General features: G+C 35.6%; 1 protein-coding gene across 4 annotated transcripts in view; it reads right to left on the bottom strand.

Annotated features, from left to right (window-relative positions):
- Positions 1–14954, bottom strand: part of LOC121423809 (serine/threonine-protein kinase PLK1-like) — a 49203-nt gene extending 34249 nt beyond the window's left edge. Inside the window, exons 1-2 of one of the 4 annotated variants that reach the window (XM_041619304.1) lie at positions 14866–14954; positions 9004–9278 (exon numbers count right to left, since the gene is read on the bottom strand). In XM_041619304.1, the coding sequence (XP_041475238.1) occupies positions 9004–9246 (243 nt within the window). In that variant the 5' untranslated portion in view covers positions 9247–9278; positions 14866–14954. Of the gene's footprint in view, positions 1–9003; positions 9852–14865 lie in introns of those variants that run through there. The other 3 variants (XM_041619302.1, XM_041619301.1, XM_041619303.1) reach the window with 3 other exon arrangements.
- Positions 14955–16491: the final 1537 nt, after the last annotated feature.

Genomic DNA, 16491 nt, shown 5'->3' with positions numbered 1-16491 from the left:
GAACTCTACATATCAATTAAGATATTCCATGTTTCAATATTAGCATCAAATTCTATGTTTTACGTTTTATTCCAAAATCACGTTGCAGGGCAATCTTAGGATGTGTGGTGGCCCAAAAGCTCCAAAAATTAGGGAGGTAGCCAACTATAGAAAAATAGGGAGCTGGACAACATGAAACATGAGGCAAATTTTTGTCACAAACAGTCCATAAACGCTGGGACAAATTCTAAGAAAATCGGATGTTTCAATGAATAATGAGATAGTTATATACAGTGTAGACCTACTTTTTAAAGGGGAGGTTCACCCTGATAAAAGTATGCTGTTAAAATATTAAATGAAAACATAATCATTAATATTGGCAAAAATTTGAATAATATCCATAGAAAATAAGATAGTTATTTGAATACAAACTCTTTGATATTTGTGATGTTTTTTACTATATTTATTGAGATATATTATCTTCAGCCTGGATAAATCCCTTTAACGGAGCCCCATGATTTTACACTGCAATTGCAGTCTGCTCCAGGGCAAAATAGCATGTTTCCTTGCTAGGTACAGGCTTACATGTACATGCAAGAGGACAAATGTGGCTTCATTTTTAAATTTCTAAATAAAGACATTCGCTCTTCAATGAATATTCTACATGTACAGTATGTTAACATTAATTACATGTGGTCCTGTTCACGGATAGGGTCCACTTTTTGTCAACCTAGGGGCCAAATTTTCAAACCCAATTAAACATTATAATTATTGTTTTTCTGAAAACTTTGGATTATAAATTTTTATGAAAAATTCTGGACCTTAATTCCATCTGCTATACCTCATACTAAACCCAATCTCCTGAACTTACAGCAATATTTTTCCAAAAAGTGGTACTTATTCTATTACATTTTTCAACGGAAGGAATGGACTCATGCCAATTCTTCTCTGAGTGATTAAAGCACATTATTTTTGCTGCCCAAGATTCAAATATGAATGTTCTTCCTTAAGATTTACCAATTTTGTAATGCTTTTTGGCAGGATTTCAGTAAAAAATGTGAATGTGAGTTGCAAAAGTTTTGTTTATACATTCAAGACCAGAAGAAAAGACTATAATATGTCATTGGTGAATTACCCTTCCCACAGTGATAACCCACAACGAAAATCGGCGTGATTCTTGTACTGTTTGTAAAACCACAGATTTGATGTTTTTATTGGCAGGACGTGACAGACTATTGTGAACAGAAATCTGAGCTCGAAAGAAATTTTTAAACAAACTTGACAGGGTTATTTAGCTGATTTTATGACTGGACAAGCGAAAAACGCCCCATCTCCACAAATGACATTACCATGTACCTGACATTCTTCTTTTTTTTTTAATGAGAGACTATACATGTACATGTATGTACTGGAGTATGCAGAACAAAGTAAATGTTGCACAAGAATCACATACATGTAGATTGATAGATGTTTTATATAGTCTTTATTTGTATAATTTTCAATGTTTGTGTTGCCCTAATAAGGGTCTGGCTTTGCATTTGGTATTTGGCAGGACGTTACATGTGAACAGATATACATGCAGGACGTTACATGTGAACGGAAATGTCACATAATTTTCCTTTTTCCAGTTTCTTTTCCACACATCTTTATGTACATCCATGAGTCAGACTGCCACCACTGGTAAAGTTAAGCTTTTCTTCTCAGCCCCTTCTCTTCCTTCCCATCTGTTAGAAAGAGAGGTCTCTTGCCTAGTGTGGGAGCTTGTGTGGTACCTGGTGAAGGTGAAAGTACACTTTCAGGGCGATCAGTTTTTCGCCTTGCACGAGTTCTTTCTCCTGATTCTTGCATTTCATCTCATGATTTAGTGTTTAAAGCCATCCAGGCTATGTCACCTGATGCCCTTCTATCTGGTGATATGCCTATAGGTCCATGGTACATGTGGTTTCTTCTGGGTTCTTTTTCAAGTCAGAGAGTTTATTTGGTGAATGTATGTAAGAAGCTTCAGGCATTTGACCTCTTCCTACTTGTCGTTGCTTGAGAAATATGCCTACTGGCTAATAGATATTAGCTCCTTCTGCCCTCAAGGTAATATCTTCTACTGCCAGCACCTATCAACTCCATTCTCCAGGAATATACCACCCTGGATTAATCTGTGCCGATCTGTAACTATTGGATAATCTATAAATCAGAAAAATTATACCCGATTTTATTATTTACAAGAAGATATCATGTATCTGTCCGCATCACTTCCATAATCCCCTCTCCTTGAATATATGTCATACATTATGTTGACACAATCATTAATTAGCTTTATGACAAATGATTTGGCACAACAAACTTGTCACTTTACAACTTGGTGAAATCTAATAGAGCTAAAATTTTAGATTCAGCTGTAAGTGCATGTCAAAAGGATTGGATAATGATGCAGTGGTTAGTATATGTGTGTGTGGGTGTGTGTGTGGTTGCACCTGTGAGTATGTGTGTGTGGTTGGGTGTACATGTATGTGTATCGTAAATAAGCATGCTGATATTTTGCCTTGTGGCATTTATTTGACACTGCTGACTGGGGACATTACGAAATTCAAGATTTTACGTTCACATCAATTATGTCACGTCCTGGCTGAAAAATTTTATATTTCAATCTATCAGGGCCACTTTTTTATTATTTATTTGGCAGTGTAATGTTCTGTATATAGATCCTTGTTCATTATTTAATAAAAACAAAAAAATAAAAAATAATATTTACACAACAAGTAGTGTTCAAATTAACTTTTGTTCACAAGCCCCATAGGCACTGTATAAGCACAATAAGTTATGTTAAAGGTAATAAAATAGAGCAATTGCATTTATTGAAAATGTATCTAAAACAGAAGACCAACATTAAAACAAAGAATGTTTGCAAATAATCAGGAAAAAATAGAAAAAATAAAGAGAAGCATATCAAAAAGTGGATAAATTTCTGTTCACATTTGTTTTGTCACGTCCTGCCACTTCAAATACAGTTATTTCCATATTTCACAGAAGTAATGAACACAAAGTTAAAAGTACATATTCCAACATTTTACCAATGCAGTAACTGCAAACATACTAAAATTGCAATGATAGACTGATATTTTTCTAGTAGATACAGGCATAAGATGGGAAGGACATGACAGATGTGGCAGGACGTGACACGTGTGAACAGAAAAATTAGATCTAGTACTGTGAATGCATTCAAGCATATTTCCAATAAAGTTACACCTGACTGTGTAGACTTAGGAATTGTGCTTATCATGAATAATAACAGATGGATCCATTGTCGAGCATTATCACGAACAGGCTCCGAGCAAAAATGGCAGGACGTGACAAAATTGTGAACAGGAAACTGTGAACAAAGATCAAGTCCTGCACAGCTTTGTCAATGTTAATCATTGGAGAATGATTTTCAGTACATTAAATCTCTATGTTCTATGTAACATTTTTGCATGGTTAATGAAACATTTCAATTTCAATTTTTTTTTATAGGTCAGGGACTTGATAACACTAAAATGTGAACAGAAAATGTCACGTCCTGCCACTAAATTTCATTGGCCTAAAATTCATATTTCAGAGGTTCCTGTTTATATGAAATATATATGATATTCAAGGACAACTAATACTCTCAACAAAAAGAACCAACTGAAACTGATGGACTAATCATTGTTAATTTGGCAGCTTTAAACATTAAATTCCATTTTTGAGGTTGACACCATAAGTGATCACTTTGGTCACATTTGAATATTTTTCCACCCAAAGGAAACAGAGAATGAATCCTGTTAAGCTAGTGGAGGTAGGACCTATTGGTATGTAACTACCAACAATGATAGTTATTCTCCAACTCATTTATTTTTTTGGCATGGGGCCTCTAAATGGAAAAAGTCTAAAGTGGACCCTATCCGTGAACAGGACCATGTACATACATGTAATGTGAAGCAGGGAAAAAATACACAGGGGTTCGGGGTGATTCCCCCCCCCATGCTCAACCGAGCCCTGGAAAATCCCCGGGGGGCCACTTCCATTCACGAGTGGATACCATGCGCGACCTTGGGTCTCGAAAAGCACCCTAAACATGTATTTTCCATCTATACTAAAAATGCACCCCTTAACCAGTATTGGCATGTAAAACCCTACCCTTAACAAGTATTGGAAACAAAACGATTCTATTCGCAAGTATTCCCTGAATTGAACCCCGAAGTACAGCAATATTTCAGTTAGACGTTGATCGGTCGTCTTACCTTTACCTACATCATTGGGTTTAGTACAGCCCCACCTCCCACACCTCGTGCAAATTGTACTCTAAACACGAAGTGTTGACTCTTGGGGCAGAAAGTACATCCTTTATTAAAACATTTTAGTCTTAATTCTTTATACCCTCGCAAATTTAACCTTAAACATGTAGCTTCCTAGCGAAAATACCCTTCTTTCATTATTTTTTTCATTTTGACACGGGTCCTTATTGCGTTACGTACGTAATGTGTCCTATCTTGAAAAAGACATCCTTTTTATGTTTTTTTTTAATCGCGCATGGTATCCACTGATTCCACTCGTCAATATAAGTGCCCCCCCCCCCGGGAAAATCCCTAAAAGACAGATACACTGTAATGTTAAAGCTTATCCAATGTCAAAGATTTAGGCAGTATAAGTTGTACAATGTAGCTCCCAAAAATATTTTGCCTGATGAGTGATGTGAAGAGATTCATGACTCTGTAAAGTATGGACCGATAAAAATATGTGGTTTGAAGAAAATAGAAATATTATTAAGACAAAGCCAGAAATACGGTAATGAGTAAACACAGCCTGAAGTCTAATTAGTGACAAACAATCACATGAACTCGGTAGAGAAAACCACATCATTTTGCAAATGAATGCCATCTGCTAAAACCTTTTATGAAAAACAAATATTTTTTCTGAATTTAGAAATACTAGTAGACAAACTGCACTGTTCTGCTAAAACCATGAAAATAATGGTGACATGATATATGCTCCTGTGACATTTACATGCTCTCTGCAGAGCTGCCAACTTGAGCAAGAGCATTTCAGCATTTCAAAAGTAGAAAATCAGTATATTGGTGAGCAAATCAGTATTTCCGAAGAAATACCATGTAGAACACATTAAACTGAAACTTAGAAATCAGTATTTTGCATGAAACCGTCAGTACATGTATTTTTCTCATTTTTCAGTACTAAATACTGAAGATCGGTACTAGTTGCACCTCTGTCTCTGGGGTCCTTGAACTAATTTGTCTATGCTATAATTTAATTGATTCATGTTTACATGAATGTACTCATTTGCATTGTTTATTTTGATAATGTGATTTTTTTTCATAAACTTGAAGGGTGTGCAATCGCACATTCTACACAGTGCCCATTATATTTTTCAAAATTTGTGAATGCACCCACACCTTCCGCCACCCCCTGGATTCGCAAATGCTATGATGGATACTAATTGACATCAGGAACTCAACAGCATAACCCATTATTCTGGCCAGCTGACCAATGGTGACCATCACTATTGGGTGTACATGTATATAAAGAGTTGAGCCTGCCTTACTCCTAAAGGTCAAGGAACACTTGAAGAGGTCATGTTGGAATGACATCACATCTCATAAAGATTTTTAAATTGTATTTTAATAATAATAATTAACATTTATATAGCGCTTAATACAACGGTTTGCGCATTGGAAAGAGAAAAAGAAGTAGCAAAATACAGTGAGAGAGAACAGGAAATGGAATTAAGAGGACTGCTTAATGAGGTAAGATTTGAGGAGTGTTTTGAAAGATTCAACAGTGGATGCATTACGGATGGAGATGGGGAGATTGTTCCAGAGTTTAGGGGCAAGAGCAGAAAAAGCACGATCTCCATAACGGGTAAAAGTGAGGGGTTAACTTTTCAATTTAATTCTTTTCTTTTTATCACCATGAAAAATTACAAAATACCTTGCTATTTTATGACTGTATTTATTAAAATGGTTTCTAACAGCACCTACATGTACTTAACAACAAAACGCACAGAATAGTCAGTCAATAAAACAACCACAATTACACAAGTTAAATCTATTTACAAACACATCTTTTGATCAAAACTCCTCAATCAGAAATCATGTCAACAGAACCGGAAAGGATTACACTAATAAAGAGTTGTTATTGTACCGGTGAAAGGTTGAATGAACTTTGTTCTACTTTTAGCTGGAAATCAAACCAAAAGGAACTATTTTCAAATGTTTGTTAGAAAGTTTTCAAAGCCTCACTCTATACACATACAATATCCAGATCAATTTTCAGCCAAGTTTTAATATTTTTTTCACATTTCCCTTTTCTAATTTATCTTCTCCCTTGAAAAAAGCCCTATACTTTACAATTCAAGTTTGGTACCCATTTATTAATTCATTCATATTTCACTGCAAAAGATCAACCCAAAAGTTTTGGACAAAGATTGATTCATCCAAAATATATTAAAATAAGGTGCTTGTACAATGTAGACTGATGTAAGAATGCAAATGTACACGTCATTATTGATAATTGTTGACTTTAATTTGAAAATGTGGATTTGAATGGACGGAAAACGAAAAAATAATTTATAGCCCCTAGAAAGATCCCCCCTCCAATGTCCTGGTGGACACTATACAAAAATGTACTTTTATATCTTTATCTTTTACAAATAAAGAAGATCAAATTCCCTCTTTTTCTTACTATTTTCAGCAGTGGCACCAGTGCATTCATAACAGCTTCTTTGTCAATTCTCCCAAGTTGCTCTATCCTAACATCTTTTTTATTATCAGACGTCATATTTTCGAAATGTTTTGTGATGTCATTGATAACAAAACCACAGCTTTTAATAGCTTAAGCTTTAATAGAGAGGACCTATGTAGATTAAATAGGATAAAGATGTGTTAGTTGACAACCAGCAGGAGTTTCATGAGATTTAATTTGCTTTGTTGTGAGTTTATGAGCATTACTCATCAAATATACTGTATTGAATCAACAGAACTGTAAAGATGGCAAACAAAGGTATTGAACAAAGCTCTAGATACTAAAGGATTTTTAAAGGGTATAATATCAAGAGTGTCAATTTTGTGATGAATTACAGGGAGGCTCATCAATATGTCATTTTCCTGCTCTTTCCCCATCTCTCTCAGAAAAGTTCCTCCCCCTTCCTAAAGATATATTGAGCCACTGATTCATTCACTTGTTTGGGGGGAATATGAAATATTCCAATGGGTTTTATTTATCAAAACTCAAATACTTCCTGAGGCTATAGTATAAGATTTTTCTTAAAATTAAGAACTTGAAAGACTTCAAAAATAACAAAAAAGATAATTCATTCCATATCCTTGTTTTACTGTAGGCTTGGGTCTGTTTTCCCCTTGTATGTTTTTTCTTTGTACATTACATACATGTTTTGTCCTTCCTTGTTTAATCTTACATGTAATTACATACATGTATAATGGGCTGGTACACTGTCAGATCTACCAGTCCACACTCGAAAACTCAAAGACTAATTTGTACATAACTTTTTTTCCTTTTACCTCTGTGTAATGATTCTTCCTTGCCATTACATGTATGTAATTTCTGAAATACTATTATACACACATATTATTTTTATTGAGTGAAATGAATTGAATTGAAAAAAAATTTCTATATTAATGTGTTTCAAAAATGTTTTTTTTTATAAGGCGACCATACCTGTAAGTGTAGCTTTTATTGTTCAGGTACATGTACTACATGTAGGACATGATTTCGTCAGAGCGCTGACAGTAACATCAGCACAAAGGTCTTGATAACATGAAACAGAGATGGGGAACCCTCACTTCAAGTCAAATAACAGGAAATTGACTAATGGCATCACACCCTAGCTACTGTGACACCCTCGTTTACACCAATTTCTGAGGGTGGGGGAATGTGGTTTAATATTCTTTCTAGTGAACGTCACAAGAGCTCTCCCTTCCTTTCACATTCTTTCATTGCATGGTGAACATCCATATATTGCGCTGTGAACAGGTAAAGACTACATGTATCCTGTTTCTGCCCCCTTCTTTCTCTGAGCTTTCTTTCTTCATGTACTTCATCTAACTATCTATATGTACGATGGAGTCCATCCATTCATCCATCCAAGAGCAGCCTATCTATCTATTGATCTACCTTTAGATATCTACATATCTATCTGTCTACTGTAGATCTACCTATAAAATTATATTTTTTTCAAGTATCAATGATTATTTTCTTCAAGTATTAAAAGATTCATGAAGGTTCAACAAGTTACGAAGTTGGATTTGAATCAGTATCAGCCCCCAAAATACAGACTCTGCACTTGTGCTGTAAGATATAACAGATCACACACTTTGCAGTTGAAGGACAGGTCTTTGCTTCCACGTGCAGATGACACAAAGAAACAGGCATGGGGATATCCTTATACATAGGAAATTGATTCCCCTCTTACCTACCTGCTGTTAAATTGCTCGACATTAATAGAAGTAAAATGTACCAGTTTCTTTCATCCTGATGAATTTCAAATTTGCATAGATCCATCACTTCCAGTCATGGCATAAAGTTTAATAATAAAAAAAGCAAGTACCAATGTTGCACAATTCAAATATTTTGAAAAGCTTGTGTCCGATATTGTACGTGCAGTCGTGCATGTAATGTAGCACAAACATGACACATTGGCTACTGAAGTATGGAAATCTGCAAGGCCTGTTGGCTTTGTTCAGGGAATGTTTGGTTCCAGAAAACAAGTCGAGATACTTTTCACTTCCGATACCCTTTTTCCACTAAAATGTCTTTTAGAGTACCCAGAACATTTATTATAAACCTAGTAGACCATCCAATGCAATGGCCCTGGTTACCCTTGATTGGCCTTATACTGCATCTTTAATTGGCCTTCAACATTTCTTGTGCCCTTTTTAATTTTTTCCCATTTTTACTATAAAAAATGTGCTCAAGTATCTGCAAAGATCTCTCACCAACACTTCTCACACCCACTTTAAGTTTACATTCAGTGTTGCTTACCTTGCCCAGTAGCCTGCCTCTTCGGTACCTATCACCAGTCTCTGGGTCCACGATCACAGCGGGCAACTCAGGCAGCTTGGCAACAGCGGGTGTGGCCTTGGGGGCCCTTGCAGGAGGAATGGGGGGTTTGATATCCCCCTCCCTGCCAGCACCATGGGGTTTGGAAGACAATGAAGGGGACGAAGGCGTGGTCTTTGGTGTATCCTCAGGACTCAATGGTGCAGGCTTCTGTAACTGATCCATTGCGTATCTACTAACATCCTTGGTAAGACCAACTGGCAGAACGGGAGAGCGGGTGAGGGGCATGGTGTGGTAAAAATCAAACAAAAGAAACAGAGAGTGAACACCTTCAAATCATCAGGATAGCCTATTCCAATATTGTTGTTCACCTTAAGAATGATATTCCAAATTGTATCATCAGAAGAACTAATAAGGATCAAATTTTTTTCGAGCAAAGTTAAAACTTTCCACTACAGTCTACCTTCACAGAACAGAGTTTCCTAGCATACAAGTATCAGAACATGTGGTACACTCAAAGGCTCTGTCTTGCTTAAATTAGAACGCAGGACTTTAATGCAGTGTGGTCTTAGGAACAGGTGGGACTCCAATGATCCTGTGGATATCAAATCATTTGCATAGGATTCCAGTCATAGGATAAGAACTAGATATTCACACATAGTTAGTCATCTCAGGTCATCCGTCATTTCACGGTCAGGTTTCCCCTCTATGATCATCAACTCAATTTCCTGAGCTCCTCTGAGGCTGTCGTATCGACTCACATCATCAGACAAACACTGATCCTATTCAACAGGCCCACTGCACAGCTTGTAGTCTATGAGCATTTCTTCATACTGTACACGCACTGTACACATGCATTCAGAAGGGTCTGTACGCTTTATAGCACTTGGCAACTTAGAAAATTACTGGTGCATTTTTGCTTTGATTTTCAATATACTGTGTTGACAGGAAACAAGCAAGATTTTTGTTTTGCTTGGATGAAAAGCCATAAGAAGCACTTCTAACAAGAAATCTTGATCTAAATCGATAATGTTACAAAATCTTATTAATTTTCAATTCATGTATTTATCAATGAACAAGACAGAATTTTTCAACATTACTTTGCACTCAATATTTATTGTCAAAAAGCCAGCAGTACCAATGATAATAACTGAAGGACTGTCCAGAGTGAAAGCAACACTAAGGTCTACACTATAATTTTTTTTCTCATTAGCCCCAAGCTTTGCTTCTCATGGAGTGTAAGTTACAGCAAAATAGGTAGGGAATACCAAGCACTGGCAGACCCCCTCCCCTTTTGTGTTGAAAAGCTTTTCATTTGTTTTCATTTTTCATATTTTTGCTTGTCAAATTTTTCCTCGGGAAAATGTGCCCCCCCCCCCCTTGGAAAACCCTGGATCTTCCACTGATACCAAGGATGGCTTGGCTGTAGAATTCACTTCCTGGCAACACATTCCCTTTAGCTCCAAAAATGGACTGATTTAAGAATGGTGTTGATTCACATTTAATTAGCTTGATGTAAAACTTTTTACTTTTCACATACATGGTTTTTATGTGGCATTTATGGGCCAATTTTCATCATCCTATGATGGCAATATCAGGCCCAAAGATCCTTTAAAAAATGTTTTGTCTTGTGTTTCCCTAGAAATCATGTCAGTATAGTTATTCACAGAATATTACACTTGAGTGAGCACTGCTCAATTTTGCAAGGCTCACAGATACCGGGGGTATTTCATTTGTTGCAAAAAAAGTATACAGTAAAACAGGGGGAAGGTGCTGGAGAGTAGAGCAAAATACTGGAGGGGATATGTTTGGGGCAAGGAGAACAGTACAGAAATATCTTCAAATCAAATCAATGTTAAATATACTAGCTACTAAAACAAAAGACTTAAATTAAAGTGCATATCTTTAGACATGCACAGTTCATTTGCTCAGCAAATTAAAAAGTATGTCATATAAAAGTTGGTTTTCAATCAAGCAGAACTTTTTTTACATACGACCTTAATAGAGGTCAAGTCCACCCCAGAAAAATGTTGATTTGAATCAATAGAGGAAAATCAGATAAGCATAATGCTGATAATTTCATGAAAATCAGATGTAAAATAAGGAAGTTATGACATTTCAAGGTTTCGCTTATTTTTCACAAACATGCATAATTTAGTCACATGCAAATGAGAGAATCGCTGATGTCCTACACTCACTACATGTATTTCTTTTGTTTTTTTATTTTTTGAATTTCAACTTTTACTGATGTGACAATAAAAGGACCAACTTGACTAAACCACAAAATGATAAACAATGATAATTCCCCATGTTCAGGGACTAATAAACATTTTTGGTTTCACATGACAATGAGGAGATTTAGAATAATTTTCAAATGAAACAGTGAGTTGATGTCATTACTCTCTTCATTTGCATATTGACCAGGATATAAATATAACTGTTTTGTGAAATTAAGCGAAATTTTTAAATGTCATAACTTTATTTTCCAACCGATTTTGATGAAATTTTTATTGAATATTTGTCGGATTTTTCTCTTTTTATTCAGATCAACTTTTTGTTGGAGTGGACTTGTCCTTTAAAGACTTAGCTTTGTATAATTGAATTTTGTTAAATGTACTCTCAAGCTTTAATTAAGGTACTAGAGTTGGGGGAGGGGAGGGGCCAAAACTTTGATGTTCCATTGATGCCAAAATAATATGGCGCTACTGCTAGGCTTCATGGAGAGTGAGAGAGCAGGATCATGGACCCAGTCATTTACATTTTAGTTCTAAATAATTACTTTTACATTAAAAGTAATGATTTACAACTAAAACTAAAAACTAAAAGTTTATTTAAATAGATATTATTTGCTAAATGATAAATTTTCTGTAAATTGTGCTACAAAACGGTGCCTCGTATTCATGACATACATGTAGCTCATTATAGCTAGCTACATGTACGTCATAATGTAAGCGAGTCAAGGGTCAGGCCTATTGTATAACGCAGCGTGGAAAGATTTTTCACTTGCCACCAGATCGTTCTGGTAAAAATAACCCTCTCATTTTTCATATTAATAGATTAAAATAAAAGAAGGCTTGATGAAAAGACAAGTCATCACGGAGTCCTCTAAACAACTGCCAGCCGTTTGTTTCAAGGATGTTTTTAAATAAAAAAAAAATGTTTAAATTTAACATTGCTTTTTTCTTCATTTCTCCTCGTACACAGACGGCTCACAATCATGCAGCCGCCATTAGGGGGTTAACAATGCAAAATCAAACTGACTGGGCTCACTGATTTTTGTCCTTGACTTTTTCATAAAAATCACCATGAATATATGGCTGTAGATCTACATGTAGTACAGATCGAATTAGAACTTAGGTCTCTGTAATTGGTGAGAGGATCCAACGAAGTTGAGCAGAACAACCAATATAACAGAGACCGAAGCTTTTGGTCTACATGTAGGACTAGGAGTCCTCAAGCCAGGCTAGTGTCAGCCAGCCCTTGCCTTGGCATGGATGGGGCATAAGGTATATTGCTAATCAGAACCGCAATGCATTATGGGATTGCAAATGGTGCTAGTTCTGCGCACGTGCAATGCGGACTCTCTGCAATAACAAGCATAATATTGGAGAGAGCCTTGGGATATGTAGCTAAAAAGAAAAAAATAAGATTAGTTTAATACTAAATAGCAAACACAAATTTATTACCAAAATCTGGTCAGATATTCAATATGAAAAAGCAAGCAAAAATTTAGAATTTACTCATGTCGTCATGATATATGAAGAAAAATCACCCCAATTCTTAATTACATTATTATCAATAAAGAATATCTTCACCCGTCCGTGTTATTTGTCAGTGTCACACACGAAAATAGTTCTTTTTCGCAGAGGGGTAGATCTATGCGGAAAGCGCGATGGAAAGAAAACTGTAATAGTGTAAATACAAAATTATTTTACCATATTCATAATTTTCATATTTGGAAAAGCTAGTGCGATTTTTTTTTATTGTACATGTATTTCGTCTAATTGTCATTTTTAAAGCAATGAAATATTTAAAGTGTCCGGCAATGGCATACACTGCCATACTTTAATGGCCATCAGGGTGACCAGACGTCCCGTATTTCCCGGGATTGTCCCGTATTTTGCTCCTGTGTCCCGGCGTCCCAACAAACCCTTCCCGGGACGCCTATTTGTCCCGTATTTCAGAATATTGAACAAAATGTAGTTAATACATTTAAAAGTGACGAACTTTCATTAAATAACCAACAGCTGACAAAGCAGGGACAACAATTAAATTGATATTTACTGTAAACTTTTGCAAGTTCTGCGGTGATTTCTTGCTAACCCAATACATTGCAAACGAACTGGCCATCTGCCTGTGTGTGGCAGGCTACAGCTATAGGGGCATGTAGGATTGAAGCAAATTCTCAATGGTGAAAACAATCTCACATGATAAACAGTTTTTCCACCAAAATAATCACAAAATCGGCGGGAAATTCTTATAAATTATGCTATGGATTCTCAGATTAATGATTTGGAGATGTAATCGGAGGAACAAGTTATTGACTTTTCATAGATCTATAGTTGTTTCAGCTTTCCGTCGTTTAGAGTCTTGGTGTGCACGATGCCGCGATGTAGTTTTAAGTTTAACAATATGTTTCACTTTGAAATTTTATTCATTTCTCAAACATTTTTTTTTATTTTAAAAATATATTTAAAAAAACACCAAATTAAATTATGATTTTTATTAGATGATTGGAATTTTTGTTTACTTGAAGTTTGAACTTTTCCCTTTTTCTTTCTTTTATATATACCCTATCCTTTCTGCTTGCCCTATTTTGTTCCATCTATCTTTATTTCCAATACCATACTTTATCCGTATTATTTATTTTGTAATTATCTGTGTTATTGTTTGAATATTTTTTGTGCCTTTATTAATTATGAATACATCGCACTTCAGCCTTAGCCGCGATGATGCCTTGAGTTTTATTAATAAACCGTTTATCTATTTCCTATCTTTCTTTCCTAGACATTTTCTTTTCTCTCTCTCTGTTCATTTTTCTTTCTTTCCTTCTTATCAAATATCCTTTTTTATTTCCTTCATTCTTTCTTTCCTTATAATTACCTTGGCTTCCTTCTCTCTTCGTCTCCTGTTTCTTTCCGTTCTTTCTCTCCTTCCATTATTTTCTCTCTTTTTCGTTCTCTCCTCCCTTCATTCTTCCCTTTCACTCTTTCTTCCTTTCTTTATTCTTTTCCCTTATTCTTTCTTTAAATTGTTTCTATCTTTCCCTTACTTCCTTCCAGTTTTTTTTTCTTTCTTTCAAAGAATGAAGGAAACGTGTTTATTTCCTTCATTATTTCTTTCCTCCTTCTTTTTCTTACCATTTTCCACTTTAATTCTCTCCTTTATTTTGTCTTTCAGACATTTATTCATCTCCCCTTCATTTCTTTTCTTTCTTTACTATATTCATTTCAAAGAATGACGGAAACCTTCTTCTATCTCTTTTACTATTTCTTTCATCCTCCTTTTATTCTAACTTTCTGTTATTTTTTCTGTTTTCCTTTATTTTCTTTCCTTCTCAATCATCTCTTTTCTTTCTCTCCTTCATTCTTTCGTTCACCTTCCCTTCCAATTCTTTATATTTTTTCACAAGTCACTTTGTGTGGGCTTCTTTGTTGATCTTCGTTTGTCAATTGTGCGAGGTGTGTCCGAAAAGTTCAAGCGAAGATTTTGACACATCATACGAATAGTTTTGCATCGAATACCTTCTTATCTGATAACTTACAACCAAGAAATGTGTACGAAGATCAACACCAGCATAAATAACCCATATCATTGAGATAATTAGTGGATTTTCACGCTTACCTCAGAAGTAGCCGACGTCCTGTTCACAACCTAGGATCTGCATAAAATTAATGTCGTGCATGAGAAAAAAAGTACACAAATACCAACCTCGCACCCGGATATATTCAAAGGAACTCTTTTTTTTCTCCCTCTCTCCCCCTCTCTTAGGCTTTTTTTTTAGAATATTACTTTTTTTATTGAATTAAATCATGGAGTACTTCATACCTCAACAAACACATTATGAGAATAATCACTGGCAGATCCGGGGGGCACATCCAACCCGTGCCCCCCTCCCCCCTTTAGAGAGACATAATCCAATATATTTTTATGTGAATATGCCTATTCTGAAATCCACAGTGTGCGCCCCCCCCCCTTAGACTAAAACCCCTTTCTTTCTTTCTTTATCTTTCTTTCTCTCTTTCCTTTTTCTTTCTTGTCAAATTTTCCTCGGGAAAATGTGCCCCCACCCAGGATCTGCCCCTGGGAATAATAATGTTAAAAGAGAGAAACAATTTAGAAGGATTATTCTGATTGCATGCATGCAGTTACCAATTTTTATAATGCAAGTTTGAAGAACATTGATCCCAGTCATTTCAAATAATGAATTTGATAGAGATCATATGATTTAGAGTTATTGTATTATTGTTTCTGGTAATTTCTGTTTCTGTTGTGGTAAGTAATACCATGGTCACATTTGTTCTACGGCGGCCGTACGGCGAGTCGAAAACAGCCGTTTTAACACTTTTTGTACCAGCTACTATGGTTTGAATAAAAATTAATAAAACGACTGTTTTCGACTTGCCGTACGGCCGCTGTAGAACAAATGTGACCATGGTATAACTCCCGTAGGAACTAGACAGGACAGCATTTTTGCTGGTAAACGCCAAGCTGGTATATAACCAATTACCTTGGAAACATTTTACGTCTAGGTTAATCAGCCACAGTGGCTGACATAATAGACGACAGATATCACTCTTGTGCCTTTTTATCAAAGTGGAGACAATGGCAGAGTTGGGATTCGAACTCACAACCTTGCGATTCCCACTAGGTTTGTTCGATTTGTTCGATTCCCACTAGGTGCGCTAGTGCCCTTTGGTAAGGCATTAATCTTCAGTACCAGGTCCTTCGGAGGGGACTTTAAGCCGTCGGTCCTCTGGTTGCTTGCTTACAAGCATTCATGCTTTCTTAGCAATCAGGTAAAATATCACCACATCCATCCATTAAAAGTCCAATGCTCAAACCACTGGACCACATGACCTGTTTGATTATATAATAACAATGATTACTGTTATCATCATCATCGCCGATATTACTATTATTATCATTATTATTATTAATATGATAATCATTATTTTCATTATTATTATTATCATCATCATCATTATTACTATTATTGTTTTTTTATTATTATTTATGTTAATATTATCATCAAAATGATAATAATTATAATTATATAATTATTTTTTATGTTATTATTATTATCATCATCATCATTATACATGTAATCATTATTACTCTCATATATGACGGTATCAGTCTTATTGCGATCGATCATCAGGGAGAAAAAACTGATCAAGGTTAGGGATTCAAGTTTATACGCCCTACCCAGTGTGCTTTCTTCTTCTTCTTCTTTAGTTGGGGGGGGGG

Source organism: Lytechinus variegatus, chromosome 11, assembly GCF_018143015.1.
Source record: "Lytechinus variegatus isolate NC3 chromosome 11, Lvar_3.0, whole genome shotgun sequence".
Lineage (NCBI taxonomy): Eukaryota > Metazoa > Echinodermata > Echinoidea > Temnopleuroida > Toxopneustidae > Lytechinus > Lytechinus variegatus.
This window is presented reverse-complemented; position numbering and strand designations above follow the sequence as displayed.